Consider the following 23,829-nt stretch of genomic DNA (forward strand, 5'->3'; position numbering starts at 1 on the left):
TCCTTAAACACACATGCAGACACCAATGACAACCCTTTGCACCATCATGACAAATAGCAGTGATACGAAAACTCATTGATTAACCATTCACCCCTCACACTAACTGCCTGATTTACTTACATTTCCTTTAGTGCTGCATTTTAACTCTTGATTTCCTGAGAAAGGTAGTGACAGTCATATCAACTACAGTTGTCGCTGGTAATTTATAACCCTTGCTACTTAAGTTCCTTCTGCACTGTCCTTAGGAGATGATAAGACTTTCCAGTTATGTCTAGTCACAACTTTGCACTGAAACAGATCTTACTACTTGGTTAATGTGGTGGTTTGTCATGGCTAGTTTGTATTTCAGGCTGACTTCACCATATGGTACTGATTATTAATATTAATATTAGTATTAATATTAACAATAATAAGAAGGTAATGTTCAGAACAATATTGTTAACACTTTATTAAGAAAAGGAGCTAAGGCCCAATTATGCCTTCCGTGGAAAAAATTCATTTACTTCAGTGGGAATAGTCAGACATTTGGCAACAATTCTTGGTAGTAAATTATTAGAGTATCAATTAATATTTATAGTTTAGGCCTGTTAAGGCCTCATCAGAATGAAGGCTGAATTTTGCCTCACATTTTATGTGCCTGAGCAAATAAGGAACAATGTTATGTTTTTCCTTATGCTTCCTAGCATAATGATGCACAGACAATGAGTGGATTTTATAGTCTCCCAGCCTGAACACTTATTCCTAGAGAGTTTTGCTCCTGTTACAGATGTGAACATGCATGGCTACAGCTTTTCCAATTTTAGATCAATGAGCCACATAGCAAAGAGCATCAAGTTGGCAGGTCCTCTGCATTCATCTGAATGAAATGAAAGGGAGCTCAGTTCTTGGCTCCAGTTTTCTGTCAATCCATTGTCATTCAACAAAACGGACCAAAGAGAAAGGCGATCAATCCATAAACTCGTGAAGCCTCAGTCTCCAGCTGTCATCAGCTTTGAGGTCCCTCCACTGATCTTATCTGTTGCAGAGTGATTGAAAGTAATTTGTTTTGGTTGAAAGTAATTTGTTTTGGAGAGTAATTAGATTATCTCTTGGGGGGCTTCCTACCTGGTGACCCAGTGTTTCTCCTTGGCTTGCTGCTCATTAACATCAATTACCATAGAGACACTCTTCAAAGGAAGGCTTGCACTGCCCAGGGTGGGGAACCTATTAAGAAATATGCTTCTCATTCCTGCTAGGAGATAATAAACCTTCTGATGTCAAACAATTATTTGTGGGTCAGACACATATGATCCCACTGGGGCTTAAGCCTTTCATTTGCCATCCAGTGTGAAATGCTTAGTAATTAGGAAATGAGCTAGATCTTTCTATAACGGTGCATATTGATGTGAATATCACAGGCTCAAGCAAACTGCTATGTAATATTTGTGAGCATTTACTAACACTAGACACATATTCCACATTTGCAGAGGTATTGGATTGGCAAGCAAAATACAGCTCTGCAGGGGGAAGTGCAGAGGGGCTCAAAAGTTCATGCTTTGACTCTTGTCCCCAGGAGCAACTCTTTTTAATTGAGACAATTATTACAGTTATGCATATGACACAGCACTGATAAGCTTCATAATAACAGCAGTATCTATTTTTTTCTCTAATCATGTGAGCTTTAAGTGAGTCATTGCCTGACTGTGATATTTACTGGTAGTGATTACATCATTACTACTATGCCATCCCACAGAACATCACAAAATAAACAAGAACCTTAATGATTCACCTATTGAACCACATCTCTTTTTCAGACACAGCAAATCTGAGCAATAAATCACCCAGTTATGCATTAATTTACAAATATTTACTCTAAAACTTTCCCTTGTTACATCTGATATTTGTGCTGCTTGGACAGTAGAAAAAGGTTATAGAGGGAGCAGAAATTATCTTTAAAGGTAAGGTTGGTTGTTGGGGCTTCCCCAGTTGTGTAGAGGTCCTAGTGTCACAGAAAGCCCCGGGCTGGCCCTGGGCCTGCAGGATGAGCTGGGGTTGACCACAGGGAATCTGGGGAAGAAACACAGTGAAAACATCCTTGTTCTGCAGCTGCTCAAGGCTACCTGGTCCATAGGGAGAGGAATGTAAGTTGGGGCAGCCCAAGAGTCACAGTAGAAGGGAATCCTCACCAGTGCTTGTAGTCATCAAAACCCACCCTGTTAGGTGATACCGGCTCTCACATTTTAAACATGTGCTACAAGTCCTTTAAACCTCTTTTCTGAAGGGCTGCTAAATGCTAACATCTGAAGTAAATAACTGCCATTTTGTTTTCATTTGTCTTGTTTGAGTAATTAGGTCATTATATCTGAAAGTGATTGTTTTATGCGTGCCAAGAGCGAATAATGAAGACCTTTGATGAATCCAGCGAGCAGCATGTAAATGTGGGGAAGGAATGCAGAGGCAAATGAATGACCTTTCTGAAACAGAATTTCTCCCTGCGCCACCATTTTTATCCGCATTAAAGTCAGTTAATGCGTTTACTTTTTCCTGCTGTGTATATTATAGTTGATTCTTCAGTGCTTCCTTTTCCTAATAAAATGCACATTGTCCAAAGTGTTTGCAATGTTCTTTAAATAGGCTACTGTGGGCCTGTTTATGAGCCAGTCAGCGGCTGCTCGTATAGAGCTAAACATTTCCTCTTCCCATAGTTTTCAAGGAGTGCTTAGAACTTAATTAGTTTGTCAGATTGCATTTATATAATTCTGATATTAACGCTGAGCTATGGATGGTCTTTAGCCACCTTCCCAGCTCCTAAATGAAAGTAAAAAAATAAACCAATTTTATTTCTCATGATGGTGTTAGTTAGAAGGACTGAACAAGCAATGGAAAATAAATAACCTTTTGTTTCTCAGGACTGATCCTCACAGGAAAGGGCAGATTGACTGCTTCCACTTAGCTGCTCATGTATGGGACATTACAGCCCAGTGAAACCAGATCGACTTCGTGCACTCACATTATATATCAAACTGAGTAAAGCAAAGCAAAAAACCTGGAAATATCATGAGAAGACTGGCAATGATTTTGTTTTGCAGGCCTTTACTTTGAGTCCACGGTGGGAGGAGAGCTGCTTGTGCCTGTGAGCATCTTCGCCAGCAGTGCAAGGGTACCTTGCCTGAAGCAAACACCTTGAACTGTGTCCAGTGTGGATGCTAGGTCCTCAGCACCTAGGGGCAATTTTGGAACAATTCATGTTTCTCATACCATATTTGTTTTCTTAAATAAATATTTTTTTCTGTGCGTGACAGACAACAGGTCTGAAATTAATGAATTTCAAATCTTGACATGGCATCTGATGAACTCTACTATAGATTTCATTTGTTTGCTCAGCAGAAAGCATGGTAATGTTTTACTATGCACTTTAGATGCTTTGACTCTGTCCTTCATATCCCAATTCATTGCCCTGCCAGCTTAGGCTAATGAAGTGAAGAGTGTGAACCAAACTGCAGTGAATTCTTCACCTGAGCTTTTATATCAGTCTGCCTGCTCTTGGTGGGAGCTGATCTCTGTTTACAAGGTGATTTCTAGCTCTTTGTTCTCATGTTTCTGAAGTGTAGGTCTAAGGAATTATGGAGGGGATTATCAATGACTTCTTATTTACTTGTGGGAAAGCTACCAAGGTAGGTATGCAAAGCAGGCTTCTAGATAAAAAAAAACTATATGTGGATCAAAAGGGATGAATGTGGCAACATCCCCGAATTTCCTCTTGGGAAAATGTCAGTTTTCCCAGTCAGAAAACTGCAAATCATACAAAGTCGTAATAGGGAAATAAGGCAGGTCACATATCTCAGAAGTCTTGTGGGTAGATGCTCCTGTTTACAGCTGGTTTACGGTTTTGAGATTTTTCTGGGACTAGAGAAGATAGAATCAGAGTTTAAAGAATGAACCTCTTATCTGGAATGCAATACAGCAAGTAGGAGCTAATTCTGAAATGAATTTCTCATCCATGGGATCACAGGACAAGATGGTTCCTTAATGGTTTTGTTAAACAATGTGACTCATGTGGGTCTTAAATCTCCTGTCTACAGAAAACCTGTGTCCCTTCTTGATTCACCGCCACATTAGTGTAAGAGAGGAAAAGATGGATAAAGTGACAGAGGTATCCATTTGTATTTTTTTATCCACTGAATATCTTACAAATGTAATTGCCAAATCATTTTCTGTGAACGCTACAGAGCAAAAATATTTTTTGTTTGGATGGTTGATCAGGAACGCTTTAGAAGCAAACTTTGAGTCATTTTTAAATGCGTAGGTTACTCAGCCAAGGCACAGAAATGCCAGTGTATGAATTAGGGAGCCACTTGCCCAGAAGGGTAGGAAACACCATGTCTGTGCACATCCTAAATACAGAAAGTTCAACAGCTTTTCTCTTTGAAACAGGTACCAGCCACAATTCTAGATTCATATTAGAAAGTATCCACTGGGTACTGTTTGCATGGGCATGCTGAACAGTTGATCATAGGTTAATTAATTAATAAAAGTAATCATCTCTTTGTAGGCAATTTACAAAGTCCCATGTTACTGTCATGGAACATTCAACCATCCTGAGCTACAAGGTGATTTCTTAAGCTCCAGAAAGTAAAGTAACCAAATTACAAAATGCCAAGTGCAGTTGTGAGGGGTTTATCAGCTCATGTTTCCCTTTATCCCAAGATCTGAGTGCTGGCCTTTCCACATTTCCAGTTTATGGACACAGATTTTGCCCACCATGCCCCTTGACGGCTTTGCTGAGTCTGCCTTTTCCAACTTGATGCTGCTCTGTAATCCCATTCAATATCCCACATGAACAGCAGGGCTGTGAGAGAACCTACAGACATTAACAACTCCTAGTAGAAGAAAATAAAATACCAGAACCCTCTTTATTTGGCTGACACAACGATCCTGTACTAGCTGGTTCATTAAAGGGATGTTGCAAGATAGTGATTACAGGGAAAGTTCAGCTGGTTTCCCTTTGAAATATGTAAAGGTGCTGTTCAGGTAATGGTTTTTAATGTCAGTCCTTTTGATGTCTGCAGGCTTTACACTCACACATCTGGAAGCCTGCACACCTACCTATAAACAGACTTTGCAGCTATGTTTCACAGCTGGCTTTACAAAAGATCAGCAGGACGCACATCACTTACAAATGCCACTCTTCTTTCTCTTTAGCTGGCTTGAAATTGTATGTTGTTAACTTGTTACTTGCTTTGGTGATTGTTTTATTCATTTTCTTTTTACTCACCTTCAAAGAATAAGCAGGCTGGCCCCACAGACTTTGCTGTGTTGCCATAGGAATAGCCGAGGCTGGGAACCAGCATTTGTTCTTGGAAGCTGATTCAAGACCTGCTGAGGAGTGTGTGAAGGCTTTGCTATGGTGCTGGGTGCCCCCAGCCCACCATGAAAGAGCTGAGGATATCCTGTCAATCAAAGGAGATGTGGTGGGGTCAGTTCAGACACAAATCTTACTAATTCCTGTCTCTCTAGCCTCATATTTTATTACATTTTACTTCTAGATTCAACTTCAGTCCTTATAAGGAGTGACAAAATTTCATTATCATTCAAAAACTGCTTTATGGAAGCAATGTCTATGGAAAACTTCTTAGTGTCACAGCTCAGAAGCAGTATGCATGTTCTTACCCAGAAATGGGAGTAACCATCATTACTTTTTGAAAGACTTGGCAAAAAATGCCATTGTTTTTTGAGATGTTGTTTGATTTAGAGAGTTGGCCATGTCTTCCCAGGGAAATGCTGTATTGGTCATGCTGCCTGGTGCCAGTGACCTACCTCATGAATAAGCAGGTTTGGGGCTTTAAGATTGCTATGTTAAACATAAGAGCTTGCTACTTAGGACATAAGATGAAGGATTTTCCAAATTCACAGTTTCCCTGCTTTCCAATTGGGTCTCATGTTGAGCTATTTGAGTTAGGGATAGGATAAATTAAAACACAATTAAAACATTATCTATAGAGAGCTTTTAGACCAAACTGGCAGAATGTGTAGCAGGAATTCATCAGCTCATCTCTCTGTGGTACTCAGTTTGGTCTAAAACCTCCATCTAAATAATGCTTTTACTACATCAGTGCCCACCCATTGCATTTTTTTTTTAAATAAACACAGAAATGAGGGAATGTCCCATTTTATTCTCTCATTTCAAAAAAGTACCGTATCTTAGACAAGACAGGTTTTCAAAGAGCCCGTTCCCATCCAAGTCCATCAGTTCTCCCTCCCCTTCTCCTCCCTAGGAACACATTCCTGCAAAACTTGAGTTGAAATCGCTTTGTTATTTTCCAGTGTGCTCTGCCAGTTTGCGGCCCATGCCATGACACAGCATTCCTCCTGCTTTGTTTGGGCTGCTATGATTTTGAGCTGACATTTAGCAAAATTGCATTAATGCCTCCCTAAGACAAGACTCCTTGTTGAATGCAGTTAGCTGAAGTTGCAAGTTTTAGGCACAGGCATGAGTGGGGCGTGCAGCCATGACTCCCAAAAGAGAGTTCCCCTCTTCCTTGGAGGGGTATGGCTTGTTTTGCCCTGGAGCTCACCTTGAGCATGAGTTGCAGATCTGAGACAGCTGGATAGAGCAAAACCATTCATTCTTGGAAAAGAAAGACTGCCATTTACCTTGCATTTCAGGGAGCAGGCAATGTGGGGAAGACTTTTCCAAACCCTATAAAGACACTCATCATGCACCTGTGCAAGGCTGAGTGCGGATTCTTTGGATTGATTATTTTGGTATACGGATCTGGGTCAACATGCTGAATATATTTCCTTTCCACCATTTGATTTAGGGCTTGACTTTACTGAAGTCAATAGAAGCTCCCCTTCTTGCTTCAGTAGACCTAAATCAAGGCTGCAATATATACTGCAACTATAAATTATATCACTGTAAGAGTATGTTTGTTACTTAGTCAGTGCTGATACATCTTTAAATTAGCAGCAAATGCTCTTTTAAAGCCATCAGAGTAAAAGTTGTTCACAACAAACCATCCACTCTGCCAAAGGAGGCAGCTTTTGCTAATAGAGGCTTATAGGTGTTAGCTGGATAGGTGAACTAAATAGTAAATGTTTGCTTTCTACTTAGCGAATGTCTGTCATAGCCCTGCTAAGTAGCCAGAAACAAATTATGTGTGAAACTCAGCATCCCTCTCCCTCTCTCTCTTTCTCTCCTGTGATAGATATTTGCTTATGCAGCCCAAGTCCTTAATTTAATTAACAGGAATATGCTTATTTTACAAATTATAACCTTGTAATCTCCTTAGCAGGAAAAAAAATAACATTTTTACCACAAGCTATTCTTTGTTGTACATCATTTTATTACCAACATTGTCGTGGCTGTCTATTTATTAAAAACTAAATTAGCCTTTCTGACTATTTCCATTAACTTACAAGTGGAGTTTATTTATAGAAAATAGATGGGAAAGCCACAAAAATATCCTGAAGCTGTGTGTCATTAAACAGACTTCTAGAGTAGTTCAATTCTTTAAGTGCTTGTGTCAATTATAAAATGAATTAGCATTGGCTGGTTTTAATATTTGCTTTGACAGAATAATTGAGTGGATGCTCCTTTAGTGTCACTGTTCTGAACAAAGCTGTAAACTGCACACTTCAGTGAAATTTTATAGATCCCCATGAAAGGTAAAAAATAAATAGATATTGATAGCTAGCAGAGGTATTTTTAAGTATATATATATATGTTTATATCTATACACACCTTCATAGAGCTGCGGCTGTTTACTTTTTTGTGATCCTTCAGCACAGCATATAAAGGATCTGTGCTGGTTCTGCCTTAAATGTGGATTTATGACTGTCAGTTCATGCACTCTTCCCTTTTATCAGGAATATATCCTCTAGTGCACTCCCACCACCAACATAAAGAAATATTTTTATTGAAGGTCACATGTAAAGGCAATTCTGTTAACACAGCAACTTGTACAGGTGAGTGCCCGACTGTCCCTATGAAATCAGTAGACATCTGTAAAGCTAGTGGAGCTTTCCGCAGAAACAAGAGGACAGCATGTTTGATGCTTCTATAAATAGAGTCAGAACAAATCGGCAAGTGGATGCATATTTGCTTCCATAAATTTCTTAATTAACTTTTGGAGAGTGTAAACAATGAACAAATGCAAATTTATACCACATCATCTTCCAAAAATCTAATAGAAGGAAACCTCAGATTTATGTCACCAGGAGAAGTGAATATGATCATTTTCAACCTGCAGCTATGGTACCCACCTGAACATATACAACTTTTTATTAAATGCATATATAGTCCTTGTTTCTACATCTGTTCACCTTTATGTAAGAGTCACAACAAAGTGATTACAGCAGAATATTTTCATGACTATTAATCTCTAATTCAGTGTGGGTCATTCAATGACTGCACTGGTAGCCTTATTTATTTTCTGTGATTTTTGTTCTGCAGAAGAGCAAGAACATTTGTTTAAACACTGAGCTTTAAACTAATAATGTCGAATATGCTTCCAAGTACATGCTTTCCCTCATTCTGTGAGGACACCAATTTGCACTCACCTGACTTGTAAGCAGAAAGTATCAGGAGACCTTTCTTCCACCAGTTAAAACCCAAAGAGGTATTTGTTGATTTTTCACCCTTTATTCACAAAATATTTTAACTAGTCTATTTTTCTGTTCTTCATTTTGCTGTGTACCTGTGACCACCAGTAAGCTGAGGCTTAAAGGATCCAAGTAAGTCCTAATGATATGCACTAATTATTTTACTAAGGCCACCCAGGTATGCATAGGAGGACTTTATTTAGAAACATGGTAATTACAGTCAATTTTCTAGTGTGAACATTGCCATTGTGATATTTACTTGTCAATAAAAAGTGTAAAAGCCCCAGACTGAAATGAAATGTCTCAATTTTTAACCTCAGGAAGTATTTTGACAGACTTTCAACACATTAACCATTGTGCTTGTATTTACTCTTTTATTCCATATTTTGGACTAAGATGTATTCCAAAAATATAAAATTTACTGAACAAGCTCTAGTCTATTACAGCCTGAGGAACAATCATATGAAGTACCTCATTCCATGAAGTCACATTGTTTGCTATTTACTAATCATTAATCCGAAATATTAACTCCAGGAGTTATTTGCCAAGGCATGAAATAACATGGTATTTTATGGCTAGAATACCTATTCTATAATTTAAATTTTGTATATATGTATATAATATATATTTAAATGAGCAAAATAAATAGCAAGAATTAATTTTAAAACAAGTCACGGTCTTGGGTGTGACTAGTATTACTAAAGATTTGTTCAAGATGCTAAATTTCTGAACTTTGAGGTCAAAGACTTTCAGTTTGTCTTACTATATAATTCCTTAGGTTTCCATTTATAGATCTGACTTCAGCAGTGTTTCTACATTCAAGTTCTTTAAAATGTAATCACTATTTAACACAAAGCTATGTGTAGAGATGGCCATCTATATAGATATCTTTCTGCTTAAAATACACTTTGCTTTGATTATTCCATCAAGGCATACCTCCTTTGCACAGCATAAGACTATCATAGATATATTTATAACTTACATAGTTCTATAAATACATAAGTTCTTTTCCTTGACCATCCTAAGCATGCTAAAAAAAACCTGTGCTGAATTGCCCACACTTTGATTGCCAAAACAGATACGATCCGGTGAATCATATCTGATAACATATCAGGGAGCACAAATGACCTGGGTTTTATGCTTTTCTGGCTGGTAAACAGACACTTGATGATCTAATTCTGCTTCTGCTATGCTTTGTGCCTAATACACTTTGTTCTTCAGACAGATGCGTGTGTTGATCTCTCCACCACTGAGGCTAGGCCATTGCTCGCTGAAAGCTGGTTTGATTACCTGTGCAGCCCTCACACTGGGGAAAGAAGCTGCAAAGGACTGAGGGAAAGGAATTATGTGGGTCGAAATAAAATACAGGCAAGTGAAAAGTTCTGTGCTAACCTGAAAAGGGGCTTGAACTTAATGCAGAAGATGAAAACCAAGGGCAGATATGGACCAGAGCAGTAAGAAAGATTTTTAAACTAAAAGAGGGTAGATTCAGACTAGATATAAGGAAGATTTTTTTTACGATGGGGGTGGTGAAACACTGGAACAGGTTGCCCAGAGAGGTTGTAGATGGCCAGTCCCTGGAACCATTCAAGGTCAGGTTGGACAGAGCTCTGAGCAACCTGATCTAGTTAAAGGATCATAGAATCCTTTAGGTTGGAAAAGACCTTTAAGATCAAGTCCAACCATTAACCTAGCACTGCCAAGTCCATTACTAAACCATGTCCCTAGGTGCCACATCTACACATCTTTGAAATACAAGCACATCCCTGGGCAGCCTGTTCCAATGTCTCTTCTCATTGCAGGGCAGGTAGGACTAGATGACCTTTAAAGGTCCCTTCAAACCCAAACCATTCCATGATTCTATGAGAATAAAGGCACCCTGACAAGGGTCTAGCAGATAGTCCTTGCATATTAACATTTGTGGGAACAAACCTGAGTCACAGGGTCGGATATAGACACAAGTCGCTCCCCTTTTGGCAGAGTTTGCATCACCGCTGTTCTGACCCATGCTAGCCACAGCAGGCAGGTCCAGTATCTTTGCGCTTAACATGATTAACAAGGTCTCCAGAATAATATCTAACAAGAGATCTCAGGGAAGGAGAAAGAGTAGAAAAGGCAGGAGAGAGAGGGAGGGTGATATGAGGTAATGCAACTAAGAAAAGGAGAGTAGAATATCAAAGCAGGAGTATGAGGGAAAAAGAAATGGCAAAACAAAAGGAAAAAATGTCAAAATGGGATAACGTGGAAGAAGGAAGGGTACTGGGTTGAGTGGGGGATATCTCTGGGCAGAAGCAGGCTGCTGTATGCAAGGAGGAAGCAAGGTTGCTGGGGAAAGGCAGTGCCAGTCACCCTGCCCTGGCAGAGGAAGGTCAAAAACAAGGGAAAAGGCAACTGAGGTCATTTTCCTTAGGGACTGTGGAAAAGCAATAATAAATTGCAGCCAAAGTTATGGCTGTTGGCAGGTTGAACCTGCCTAGCTGTGTGGGCACGGCCACTCCCGGAGCAAGCACCACAGGGGACCGGAGGTTGTCGTATGGCAGTAACCTCCTGGCTGCAATGCTCGTGCCCAGGGAAATCAGCCCACTTATCTCAAACCTCATTTGAAGGAAAGGCACCAACGAAAAGACACTTTGGCTCCAGAGCAAGACAACATGGGTGAGATAGCAACTTAACTGCCTTGGTTAATGTGTAACTCCTCATGGACGAGCTCCTACTTGCGGTAGTATCAAGGTTTCTTGGGGCAGGATTCGACATGGAAGGTGAGTGCTGGGGAGCTGTAACGTGCCCTTTCCCCACCAGGTAATACAGAGCCACTCTGGTGGTCTATGTTAAACAGGAGGGAGAGGAGAGGGACACCAAGACCTGGCAGAGCAGTAGTTCTCACCCCGAACGGTGCCTGGTGGAGGAGCTGAGGCTCTCCCTGGTCTTTGCTGGCTGGGGAGGCTGCCCCGCCACAGGGCTGGGAGCAGGCTTGCACATGGGAAATAGCCATGACGATGTTGGGTTTCAGTGTTGATGGTGGGCACAGGGAGGCACTGGAGCAGCCTTGGCTTAGTGATGAAGGAGCCCTGTGGAGGCCATCCATCTCACTGTGCTGTTCAGCCACAAGCTGCTGTGAGCCAGCCTGGGGCAATCCCCACCACCGACAGGGATCACAGTGGGGACCCAGTTATCACCCGGCCAAGTGAAAGAGCTTATAGAAGAGGTTTGCGCAATAAAAGCTCCAAAATGTTCCTCATGGATGAACTTGCCGAGCAGCCGTCAGTCAGAGGTGCACGGCTGGACATTTCTGCTAACCTTCTTCGACAATATCCCCAGAAGCTTGGGGTCTCTCTCATCTCTAATGGATGCTCATCCCACAGGTGGTACTTCCTTTCTTCTCACAAGCACCCTTAACCTCAGTGACATTAAACAGCTGTATTGGCCCCAGCTAGCATTACAAACACTTTTCTCGAAGGCACTGGAAGCAAACAGATGTAGCTGTGGAGATAATGAAAAAGTATGTAAATAGTAGATCCCCAGAAACCACAGAGTTTTACCAAGTGGCTTTGACACTTGCCAAATACCTTTAAGCTGATAAAGATCTGATTTGTACTTCAGAGGTAACCTGATTAGCAACCAATTTGAATCTGGAATATGTTAATTGGTACAAACATCACTAAATCACTTTCTTTAACCTATATGAAGTAGTGTGAATGAACGATAGTGAAGGTCAACACAGCCTGGGGAGTCATAGAGAATGGGTACTTCTGTATCTACCTACAATAAAATAGTATGATTAGTAATAAAATGTAATTGCATGTACACACACAGAATGACACTAGTAGGTACCCAAGGTCAATCCAGCACTTGGAATTTAAGAAAAACTTAATTAAACCTGCCCATGCAACAAAAATCTGGTCATGCACCACCTTTTTTGTCAAGAATCCTGCCCCATTCAGTGCCTAGTAGAAATGGTGTTCACTAAATGAACAGCCATTCCCAGTTTTATTTTGCTCAGCTGGAAGCTGTACAGCTTATTGATCCCATGCTCTCGCAAACTCAGTATCTGTGCATCTCACAAATTTTAATATATTAACGGATACAAATTTGGACACTGTTTAATGAGAGCTTGGAAATGGGGAGCTAAAGCACAGAAATATTAATGTCAAAAAAGTACATTAATGTAAAACTGCCCAGGTTGAAACCTTCTTGGCATGGTACTTCATAGTGCTTGTCATTAACCGTCATCTGTAGCCACAATAAAGCTGCAGCTGAGTTAAGTTTCAGGTGCTCACCATCTTCATCACACTTTGTGGTGTCCCATCAGGCATTCGGAAAGGAAGGGCTGGACCACTTGTTGCACCATGTTGCTGGCATTACAGGTTACCTGGTGGCAGAGATGACACTAACATCTGATTCTCCAGCATGGCACTGAATTATTTTCTCCTCAAAAACCTATTCACTATATAATTTCTGTCTCTGTAACAAAACATATGAGGAACCTATTAACAACTGTCTTCATTTTACTTCCTTGCTTCAATCCCAGCATGGGATCATTCAGGTTGCAGGTCCATTAGCAGCAGGAGACTTTGCTAAGGAATGGTTCTCAAAATTCAGTTTGTCTTTAGCATGGACAAGACATATCTTCTAATATCATACTGAAAAGGGATTGCACCATTTTTGACATGCTTGCAAAAAGGAAAAAACAATCATTGTCAGTTTTCAGGAACATTTATTTGAATTTTATAAATTTTAAAGTATATATAAATAGTCTTAAAAATGAAAAGACAGTCAACCTGTTCTATAGATATCTCTAAGTAACTTCTTTTTAATGTATAATGAAACTTACAATATAAGAAATTGTCATTGTTTTATATTAAGAAATTGTCTGCCTTAAATGACTGGCCGTAGACAATTCTTGGCATCTCATAAAGCTATTTTTTTTTAAGTAATCAATTTTTAAAACAAACAGTTCAGGGTAATATTTCTTGTTTGAAGTCCATAAATCATGGTTGGTGCACAGGAAACTGAAATCGTGCTGTGCCTCCCTTTTGCTTGTTGTATTGCCTGAAAACAGCTAGGTATTACAATTTTGTACTATCTAGATTATTTGGTAGAAGAAGAATTGGGATGGGTTTGGTTTTGGTTTTGGTTTTTTTAGCTTCAGACTGGGTTTTCTACATTAAAAATTTGTTCCCATCTGTGCTCAGCAAGCAACAATACTTTGTGTCATATAAAGGGAGCTGCAGCGTTTCAGGCAATTCCTTTTAACTTTCTTGCTGAAGTGTTTGATAGTCTTTATCAAAAGAGTCCTCTCCCCTTAACAGACTCTCTTTAATTGGCCACTTGCATGGTCAGTTAACATACTGTGGTGGAAACCAAGTGGTAAAGTGTGAACAACCGAATCTGGCACTATAAACTCAGTGACCGCGCTGAAACCTGTGGCTATTTATATACAAGGCAGTGTTTTGTCATGCTGATTTTTATTAGCACAGATTAGATACAGACAACTTGGTAGATGTCACGGATGAGTCAGAAAATGTTAAGCACGGACCATTTATAACATGCAATTCTGCAAATGAACGATGGGGCTTGGAGCCTTGTCTCTGTCCTTCCCCTGGCAAGCAGGGACACGGCACTGGGCCAGGCTGGCACTGCTCCTCTTCTGTTTATTCTACAGAACAGGCGGGACCGATCACTGGATGGGGGGAAATGTGCCTGGCTTACAGAAGGGATTAATCCATCCTCAGGAAAGATTCTCTGTTGTTCTGTGCAGAGAAATCATAGAATCATAGAATCCCAGGTTGGAAGGGACCTCAAGGATCATCCTGGTCCAACCTTTCTGGCAAAAGCCTGGTCTAGACAAGGTGGCCCAGCCCCCTGTCCAGCTGAATCTTAAAAGTGTCCAACGTTGTGGAATCCACCACTTCCCTGGGGAGATTATTCCAGTGGCTGATTGTTCTCATTGTGAAAAATTTTCCTTTTGTGTCCAATTGGATTCTCCCCAGGAGTAACTTGTACCCATTACCCCTCGTCTTTTCCTCATGACTCCTTGTCAAAAGGGAGTCTCCATCTTCCTTGTAGCCACCCTTTAAATACTGGAACATGGTGATAAGGTCTCCCCTAAGCCTTCTCTTCTTGAGGCTGATCAACTCCAGTTCTCTCAGCCTTTCCTCACTGGGCTTCCCAGTGCCCTGCCCATCCCTGGGGACCTCCTCTGGGCCCTCTCCAGCCTGGCCACATCTTTTTTGTATAGCGAGGACCAAAATCGGACACAGTATTCCAGGTGTGGCCTGATGAGTGCTGAGCAGAGTGGGATAATGACTCCTTTATCTCTGCTGGGGATGCCCTTGGTGATGCAGCTTTCTTGGCTTTCTTTGCCACAGCAACACACTGTTCACTCACGTTGAGCTTGTTGTCCACCAGGACCCCCAGGTACCTTTTCACCGAGCTGCTCTCAAGCCAGGTAGATCCCAGCCTGTGCTGCACTCTTGGATGATGTTTTCCCAGGCACAAGACCTTACCCTTGTCCTTGCGGAACTTCATACGTTTCTTGTTAGCCCACTCTTCCAGACTATCCAGCTCTTCCTGCAGGGTGGCTCTCCCTCTGAAGTGTCCACTTCCCTGCTCAGTTTGGTATCATCAGCAAACTTCATCAGGGTACACTTGGTCCCATCGTCCAGATCACTTAAGAAGATACTAAAGAGAGTTGGGCCCAATATCACTCCCTGGGGGACCCCACTTGTGACAGGTGATGTTTGGTAGAGGATGGCAGGAGCACTGGGCATGTCTGGAGCATGGCAATGCTCTCAGTAATCTCAGAAATGTTGCTACATGTAATGTATCAGAGCGTATTTTTGAGGGTTAAAATTCATTTTCACCTTTAACGCATTTCTTTTACCACCTCCAAAGGCAATGTGCAGAAAGCTGGCTTATCAATGAAGCAAAAAATGGGTGATGACAGAGGAGGAACATTTCTCTAGTTCTCTGGGACATCTCAAGCTGCTCTGTCTGTGGTGGCAACAGGCCCTTATGTTTTTGTGTGGGTAGGACCACATGTGCAGCATCAGTACTTTACGTGCTATGAATCTGCAAAGCTACTACTCTGAAATCTCGCCTTCCTAAAAAACAAGTCTTAGGATTTATCTCCAATCTTAAAATGATAATTGGATATCTCTCCAAGGCTGAAAAGATTTTTAACTCTGGCCATAAGTTTTTGTTATAATTTTGGAAGACCTGGCAGTCACAAATTAATGTTTGTTCTTTTTTACAAGCAAACAAAAAGTTAATTATGAAAAATGATTGTATATGTCTACGTGCCTATTTATTCTGGTTCTATTCATAGGAGTATTAAACACGCTGCAGCTATACTTGTCCAGTTAAAAAAACCACTTGTGCTACGTATTTACAGAGCCTATACAACTTTAGAGAGAAATTGCTCTTACTCAGAGTGAGGGCACTGGACATTCCCAGATCATCTATTGCCTTCCCATTTCTAGGAACAGGAAAAAGAGCATTACTCAGTGGAAAATAAAGTGGAGAAGTCTGTATCTTGGGGTCTGTCTTTTTGTTTTCTATGATCCTTACTTATCTGAACAAACTCCCTTTGCCATCAAGATGTGTAAGATCAAACCTGAATATTTTCATTCCCATTATATATCCTTCCCTAATCCTAGGAAGGGCGTAAAACTGAAAGTACAGAGATCTGATGTAGTGTGCACCTGTGTGTACAAGTGCATATGTGTGAGTCTATAAGTAAAAGTTCTGCAAAAGAATCTTGCCGTAAGGTGTGTGCGCGCTACAAAGCACTTCATATTTCTATACACTTGTATGAGTATAATCACTAATTACAAAAAGAGACAGTATCTCAAATCAAACAGGTAGTCCTACAACCTCTTGTATCAGTGTGGTCCTACTTCACAGAGAGAGAGCAACACTCATTAAAGCCAAAAAAATAGGCAATCAGGTTTCATTTGTAACATCAACATCCAGCAACATAAACTCCAAAGCTGGTTTGTGTCTCTGATCATTAATATCAGATGCTGCATGAAAAGCTGCCGTCGTTAATAGCCACACAAATGATACAAGTATTCACTAGCGTGTGGCAGATGCAAGCGTGTGTATCTGTTACCGAGCTCGTGAAGCTGGGCTTTCCTGGACAAATTCCAGCTTTAGCAGGGGGAACTTTAGCTGAGTAAGAAATCCAGGCTGTCATTCGTGAAGTAGCTGGCATAGGTGCAAAGACTCCCCAGTCTTTGGGAAAGTGAAATAGCACTTTTTTGTCTTTCATTGCAGCATGCATTCCCTTCTAAAGAGTTAAAATCAATACCAGGGTGCCATACGTTGCAAATGTTTATCATTTATTATGCATTTAAATGTGCACAGCACATACACCACAGTCTGGAACAGCACCTGTATAAAACTACAGACAGATTCTGGTAAATAGTGAAAGCTCATACCATATAACATTGTTATCAAGGTTTTATCACAATATTTCAAAGTTACAACAACTACCTCTGAGCATATCTTGTGTGAGGCCGTCAATTGTGGATTTAATGGAGTGAAAAGTGACAAAATAGAACCATTCCCAGAGAAAATCTTTGTGATCTGATTTTGCTATCTGAAATCTGGAACAAAATCATTGGTTGTCAGAGGTAGTGGTGATAATTACACAATGATTACTCACATATAGAAAACACAGAAAGTACAGAAATCCCCCAAATTACAGAAAAAAATATTAAAACTCCTTAGGCATGATATTTCCTAGGTGTTCTCTCTTGATTTGTCTTCCTTTTCTTAATTATTATTTTTGTTTTGACAGCAGCTGGCTTAAGATCTGGTCCTGATCTGCTCTAGTCTTACTGAACTTTGGTGAGTAGATTTTGTCTTCAAGGTCATGTGTAAGTAGAGGATACAGGCAACTCTATACCATCACAAACCATCACAAAGGAACAAAGGTTTTTGTGTAGGAATGTAAAGAGAAAAAAAAAAAAACAAAACTGAACTCAGATTTGCATGTAGTCAGAAATAACTAGTTTAGATTGGAAGATGATCTGTAAACATCCTCTAAGTCATCAAACATTGTGGTTAGTCCTGGTTCCCACTTAACATATTGATGCCCCAAAGGCAATGTATCTTAAAGAAAAAAGAAAGAAAGAAAGAAAGAAAGAAAGAAAGAAAGAAAGAAAGAAAGAAAGAAAGAAAGAAAGAAAGAAAGAAAGAAAGAAAGAAAGAAAGAAAGAAAGAAAGAAAGAAAGAAAGAAAGAAAGAAAGAAAGAAAGAAAGAAAGAAAGAAAGAAAGAAAGAAAGAAAGAAAGAAAGAAAGAAAGAAAGAAAGAGAAAGAAAGAAAGAAAGAAAGAAAGAAAGAAAGAAAGAAAGAAAGAAAGAAAGAAAGAAAGAAAGAAAGAAAGAAAGAAAGAAAAAGAAAGAAAGAAAGAAAGAAAGAAAGAAAGAAAGAAAGAGAAAGAAAGAAAGAAAGACAAATGGATCCTTTTAGTGATTCCCCCATAATCAAAACTGTCTTTTCCTTCATCACATTAGAGACATGAGTTACACTTGCAAAATATATAAAGAAAAATATAGAGTTACTTGATGACGATATAGTACTGCAGCCTGACAGCTGTCTGCAAATATTTTCACCATGATTATCCTTACTAAAAGTAAACCACTGGGTAAAGATAGCTCAAACGTGACAAGGCTCAAATAGGATGCAACCAACTCTATCCTGAATACTTTTGGCTACATATGGAAAAAAAGAGAGATTTGGGATTACGATTGTTCCCCCAGGCCCTCCTCCAGAACTGTAAGACCAAGCAGAAAAGAGTGTACCTTCCTTCCATGCAGATCTTGTTAGGAAACTGGCTTTGAGAGTTAGTGAGGTAGAAATTAATCAACTTTGTCAGGGAATGAGACAGAAAAAAGCAGCATATTTCTCCTTCTAAATACTGCACCAAAAATAATAAATAGTACAAAACAACCCCAATTCCTTGTGATAATCTAAATTCTCTCTGTGGAGCTTGCGTTTTCTACAAACCAACAAATGCTTTTGCCTTTTAAAAACTTATGAGTATTACAGAGTTTCACAAACTTTGAAAAATGAATGTAGTCTCCAAATGTGAAAGGGAATTTGATTTGAATAGAATATAATTGATTCACGGTAGCATTTCACAGTGCGCTTGTTGGGGGAAGGACAGACACATTTTTTTTAGCCTAATGCCAAGCAATTGTATCAAATATAAACTTCCATTAAGGGCCACAAAAGATCGTATGCTCCTGTTTATCTAAATAGAAAAAAAACCCCAATCCTGCTGAGTTTATATAGGTGTTTAAGCCTCTCTAGTGCCTGGCAGCTCTAAGAAGACGGACTGCAGCAAAGTTCAAAGTTCAGCACTGGCAGATCTAAAAACAGATTTGTGGGGTAGCTCTTCAGCACCGTGCTTTCTGCACCGAGGTAAACCGATACTGTTCCAATTAAATAGCAACGCCGCACAAAGGAGGTCAAGCATTGTGTGTGGCTCTGCGCTGGCATCCCACCCAGGCACCTCCGCCACCGCTCCTTCTCGGAGGCCAAGAGCTTCTTTGGGAGTCACGGGGGGTTTGGAAAACACACAGAGGAGAATAAAGCCACCATAACAAACAAACAAACAAGCATGTGTACAACGATAAACACCGTACAACACACAAACAGTGCAAAACATTGTAATAGAGGAATTGAATTTCACCTGGTTTAGGACATGGAGTAGCAGCACACCTGTGATAACTTAGAAACGAATTAAATAAACCACAAAACAGAAACCTTCTACTGTTGCACCATGAAATGAAATACCTTGGGTTGGAGGTTTGTTTTGTTTTCAGAAATTAAAAAAAAAAAAATCGGAACTATAAATAAATTTTGTGGCAATATATACAGATTTAAATAATTAACTTAAATATCTTACACCTACTCTTGCATAAAACTCTCCAGTAAAAGTGCACTATGTTTCTTTTCCCCAAACGTGTTCTGCGTCTTCCCCTGTGCTGAGGTAGGTCTGAAGGGTGATGTCTCAGATTCTAGGAAGAAAATGTGTCACTGTCATTGTGGGAGATACTTTATTGCCTTTCTTTGTTCTTCCATTTTTGCTCAGGGCTATGTACATCCCGGGATAAATCCTGGATTCATAAGCATTGTAGTTGTTTGGCAGGAGAATCTCTTTGAATTTGCACTCATCATTGAAATGGGTCTGAAATGAAAAGGAAAGAATGAGAGGGAAGGAATTTTAAACATCAGGTGTGGAAATATTCTTGCTACCAGGTGTAGAAGGTGTGCTGTGGGGAAATGTGCAGCTGACTCCCCCCCACTTAGTAATCTTTTGAAGTGGTCGCCCAAACGAAGCTTCAAACAGGACTCAGGAGTCAGAGGATCATTAAGGATGCTGTGTCCAGGCCAGGCATGTACACCTAAAGGTGGGAAGGACACCCACAGCTATGTCTGCACTTGTGAGGGACACATTTTAACAGAGCTGCAGTGGGGTAAGGCCCAAGCCCAATTCTGTTGCCCTGCTCATCTAATTGCTCAGTGGTTGTCCTACCAGCAATAAACTGCCTGAGATGCTTGAGAAAAATCTGAGTGCTAGCACTTGCTCATGTTGCTTAAGGAGAAAGAGGCATTTTAAAGACACTCAGCATAGACAGTATTATCTGCTTCTTTAGTTTTAAAATTGAAGGAATGATTTGGATAACATGTTAATGGATCAGGAAAGCAGAGCTGATAAAAGGCAGAGGTTTCATTTGCAAGTAAGTACAAAGAGGGACAGGTGTTACAAGTGTGTTATCTGCAGAGTAACAAATGATCTCGTCCCTTATTATTGGGCAGAAGCCTAGCATTTTGTAAGAGAGCTCTCAGCCTACCAAGCTGAACGCTGCACTGGGAATTACCTTATCCAAGACACCAAAGCAGCAGTCTTCCTAAGAAATTATGCAAATTTGCAATTTGGTGACTGATTCTGCCTGGCTTTTGTATAAGTCAAAATCCTCTGTAACAGAAATGGTGCCCCAGAAAATAATTCTGCATGCTTCATGTCTTCATGTGGAAATGCCCTAGTTAACTTTGACATAGTTTGGCTCTTCCTCAGCTCAGCCAAGTTTCTTCAAAGCATACTTGAAAACATGGAATAGAAAAGCCATGGGTAAGGAAGGAGATCCAGGAATGTGGGTTTGAAATGATGCTGATCACAGTAACGTATACAGAGGTGAACTCAAAAGCAGGAGGACAGCTCAACATGGACAAAGACATGCACTGTTATTGTCCACCTCAAGTATATTTTATAAGATGCCTCTATCTTTTTCAAAGATTCAATGTAAAAAAATATCTGTATTGTCTCCTAGTAGATCTGCCACCTTATAAATAGAAGTCCAAACCCTGAGGATGCTGAACTGTCATGGGAACAGACTCTCCCATCAAGAGCATTAACAAAGAGTGATCAATAGCTATGTGACAGGCACTGATTCATCACATCATAAAGGTCATTTGCGGGGGCATGGCTGATCACAAGTTCAAGTGCCCTTTGAGAGATGGAGTGAGTGATTGCCATACCCACTTAAGGCTGTTTATATTGAAATACAAGAAAGATATGGACTGAGGCTAGCTTGAGCTCTTGCCACACAAATGACTACTCTGTTGGTCTATGTGGTAGGCAAGGTGGGTAGCCATGGTTGGGTGACTGTAGTTTTATGGGGGAAGCAAAAGGGTGGGTGTTACTTCAAAAGCTTGGTGAACAGCATCCGTGGGCAGCACACTTTCTGTTGGCAGGACAGCAAGGGCTGCTTGGTGTTGCCTGACCCAGGAGGGGGCTTGGGCAGCTTCTAGCACCATGCACACCTCTCACCCCAGCTGACCATCGTTCCCTCCCCAGGCATACAATTGGTGGCTACTTACAGATCCATAGAGTTTGCCTTTGCTATTCATGGCCACGAAGAGTCCACTTCTAACACCGAATATGCTCACCACTCCTCTTTCCACCGGGGAGATTTCCAGCAGACCTGGAGAGGAGACGCAGGAATCAGGGGGACAAAGGGCTGTGCCCTGAAGGAGTGTGTGGTGTCTGCTGCGCTCACCCAAAGGCTCCCAGCCCCAGTTGGGGTGTGGATCCCCGTGCCCCAGGAGTGCTGTGGGTGGCCACAGAACCCCAGCCTCACGCTCCACGTGCTGCCCCATGTCCCACGCTGGGACGCCTCTTCTTTTAGCCAAGTATCTATTTTTACTTTGCCCCCAGGCATCCTCCTGTGTAGACGAGGTTAAAATAAGCCAGTGCGCTCGGGGCGAATGAAACATTTGTCATCAGGCAGCTTAGATCCCCCCTCCCGGATCTCTTATTGTTTCAGTTGGATATCAGAGCCCTGGGGCCACGGGGTTAAGTCCCCAGCAGATGCTTCTCAAATTTGGGGGAGAGCTGGGCAGCCCAAACGGGCACCCCAGGGCACTGCGGGACCCTCCAGATGTTGAGGCAACCCCAACACCTGATGCTGCCGGCTACAAGGAGACAGAACGGAGCTGAGCAGCGCCGGGCGAGCTCCGCCGCCGTCCCGCTACCTCCGGGGGAACCCGGGAACCGCGGTGCCGGGGAAGGGCGGGGGGGGGACGGACTTTTTAGGGGAGTTCGAGGTCTGCCACGCACCCACCCTCCTTCTGCCACATACCGCTCTGCGGGGCAGGTGAGCCGCTCCGCGCCCGCGGAACCGTCCTTAGGGGCTGTTCCGCTAGCGCGGAGCGGCTCACCTGCCCCGCGGCGGGGGTCGTCGCCGGCTTACTGTATCGATTCTCGCTGTGGATCCCGTCGATGCGGCCGTCGGGCAGGACCTGGATGTGGAAACCGATGCCCACGTTGCAGTAGAGGCGCCGCAACCGTTTGATGCCCAGGAGGTAGTCGCCGTCGCGGGCGGCGTCGCGGCGCTCGGCCGGGAGACGAGCGACGGAGCGGGCGAAAAGAGCCGCGTCCCAGCGGCGTTGGCGGGGACCGGCGGGGAGGCGACCCGGGGGCGACCGGCCGCGTATCCCCCCTGGCCACAGTAGCCCCAGGAGCAGCGCCGGTAGCAGCGCTGCGGGGAGAGGCATCCCGGCTTAAGGGCGCGTAGCCAAGGGCCGGAGGCCGGTCGCTCCGAAAAGACGCTCGCCCCCCAGCTCCCGCTTTATACTGAGGTCAAAGGGGGGGAGAAAAAAAGAAAACCAACAAAAACCAAAACAGAACAACAACAACAACAACAAAAAAGCCCCAACCCAAACCCAAAAAGCGAGGCGGGGGGGATGGGAAGGAGCCCTGCGCTCAGTCCCCCGAGGATCTGCGGTTTCCCTGGGCTGGCTGCATGGAGAGGAAATCCCGGGAGCAAGAGCTTCTGAACTTGATCTCAACTCCAGGAGTCTTGTCTGAAGTGCTGATCTTCTTCTATAGCTGCTCAGCCATAGCGCTTTAGCCCTGGCCACGATATTTATATATCCATGTGCGTTGGTACCTATTACATCACCACCTACTGCTGTCTGCTGCAGCCCTCCGGTTTAGCTGAAAGTCAAATTATCACCCCTAGATGCTTAACAATTCCAAAGCGTCTTGAAGGGAAAGGTGAGCAGCACTGGTGCTAAACAAGAGAGACAGCACAGACTTTTAAAAAGAAAAGGTCATATTTTGAACTCATCACAGCAGCTTCCCTTTCTTTCTTTCTTTCTTTCTTTCTTTCTTTCTTTCTTTCTTTCTTTCTTTCTTTCTTTCTTTCTTTCTTTCTTTCTTTCTTTCTTTCTTTCTTTCTTTCTTTCTTTCTTTCTTTCTTTCTTTCTTTCTTTCTTTCTTTCTTTCTCCTTTTTTATTTTCTCTTTCTTTCTCTTTTCTTTCTCTTTTTCTCTTTCATAAGTGCTTACAAATGCTAATGCTGGACACAAAAATCAAAGAATGCCTAGCACACTTTCCCCCCAACACAATGTATGACTTTGTGGAAATCTGTGGAATTTCAGCTTTTGCTGTATCCAAGCGACATGGTTTACAGTTTGCTGGATGCAGAAAAATTCCCTTCATTAAAAGCCAAAATAGTTGTTGCATGGGAGGTTTAAGAAATGAAAAATGAAAGAACTTGCAAAAAAAGGAATATTAACAAAGGAAAGGGCCAAGGCTTTAATAAAGAGGAACACATTTAAAGAGGCAGCATGTGCTCAAAAGCAGTAATAAAGTTTTTGATTCTAAATATCCCTTTAAGAAATCAGAAAGCACAGCATTGCTCTGGAGTACAAGACATGTGGAGCT

The 23,829-nt window shown here is 41.6% G+C and overlaps 1 protein-coding gene across 1 annotated transcript; it reads right to left on the bottom strand.

The window, feature by feature from the left end:
* Nucleotides 1–19,608: 19,608 nt before the first annotated feature.
* FGF4 (fibroblast growth factor 4) lies at nucleotides 19,609–22,655 on the bottom strand. Its single transcript, XM_074885007.1, has 3 exons — nucleotides 22,352–22,655; nucleotides 21,480–21,583; nucleotides 19,609–19,785 (listed from the first exon to the last, which is right to left on the bottom strand). Exons 1-3 carry the CDS (start codon nucleotides 22,653–22,655, stop codon nucleotides 19,609–19,611), a joined length of 585 nt encoding a protein of 194 aa, XP_074741108.1.
* Nucleotides 22,656–23,829: the final 1,174 nt, after the last annotated feature.

Source organism: Strix uralensis, chromosome 15 (genome assembly GCF_047716275.1).
Source record: "Strix uralensis isolate ZFMK-TIS-50842 chromosome 15, bStrUra1, whole genome shotgun sequence".
Lineage (NCBI taxonomy): Eukaryota > Metazoa > Chordata > Aves > Strigiformes > Strigidae > Strix > Strix uralensis.

Coding starts and splice junctions, on each gene's coding strand:
- FGF4 (XM_074885007.1), bottom strand. CDS start 22,655: ATGCCTCTCCCCGCAGCGCTGCTACCGGCGCTGCTCCTGGGGCTACTG. Junction 21,584..22,351: donor CCACAGCGAGAATCGATACA/GTAAGCCGGCGA, acceptor TCTCCTCTCCAG/GTCTGCTGGAAATCTCCCCG. Junction 19,786..21,479: donor AAGGCAAACTCTATGGATCT/GTAAGTAGCCAC, acceptor TTTTCATTTCAG/ACCCATTTCAATGATGAGTG.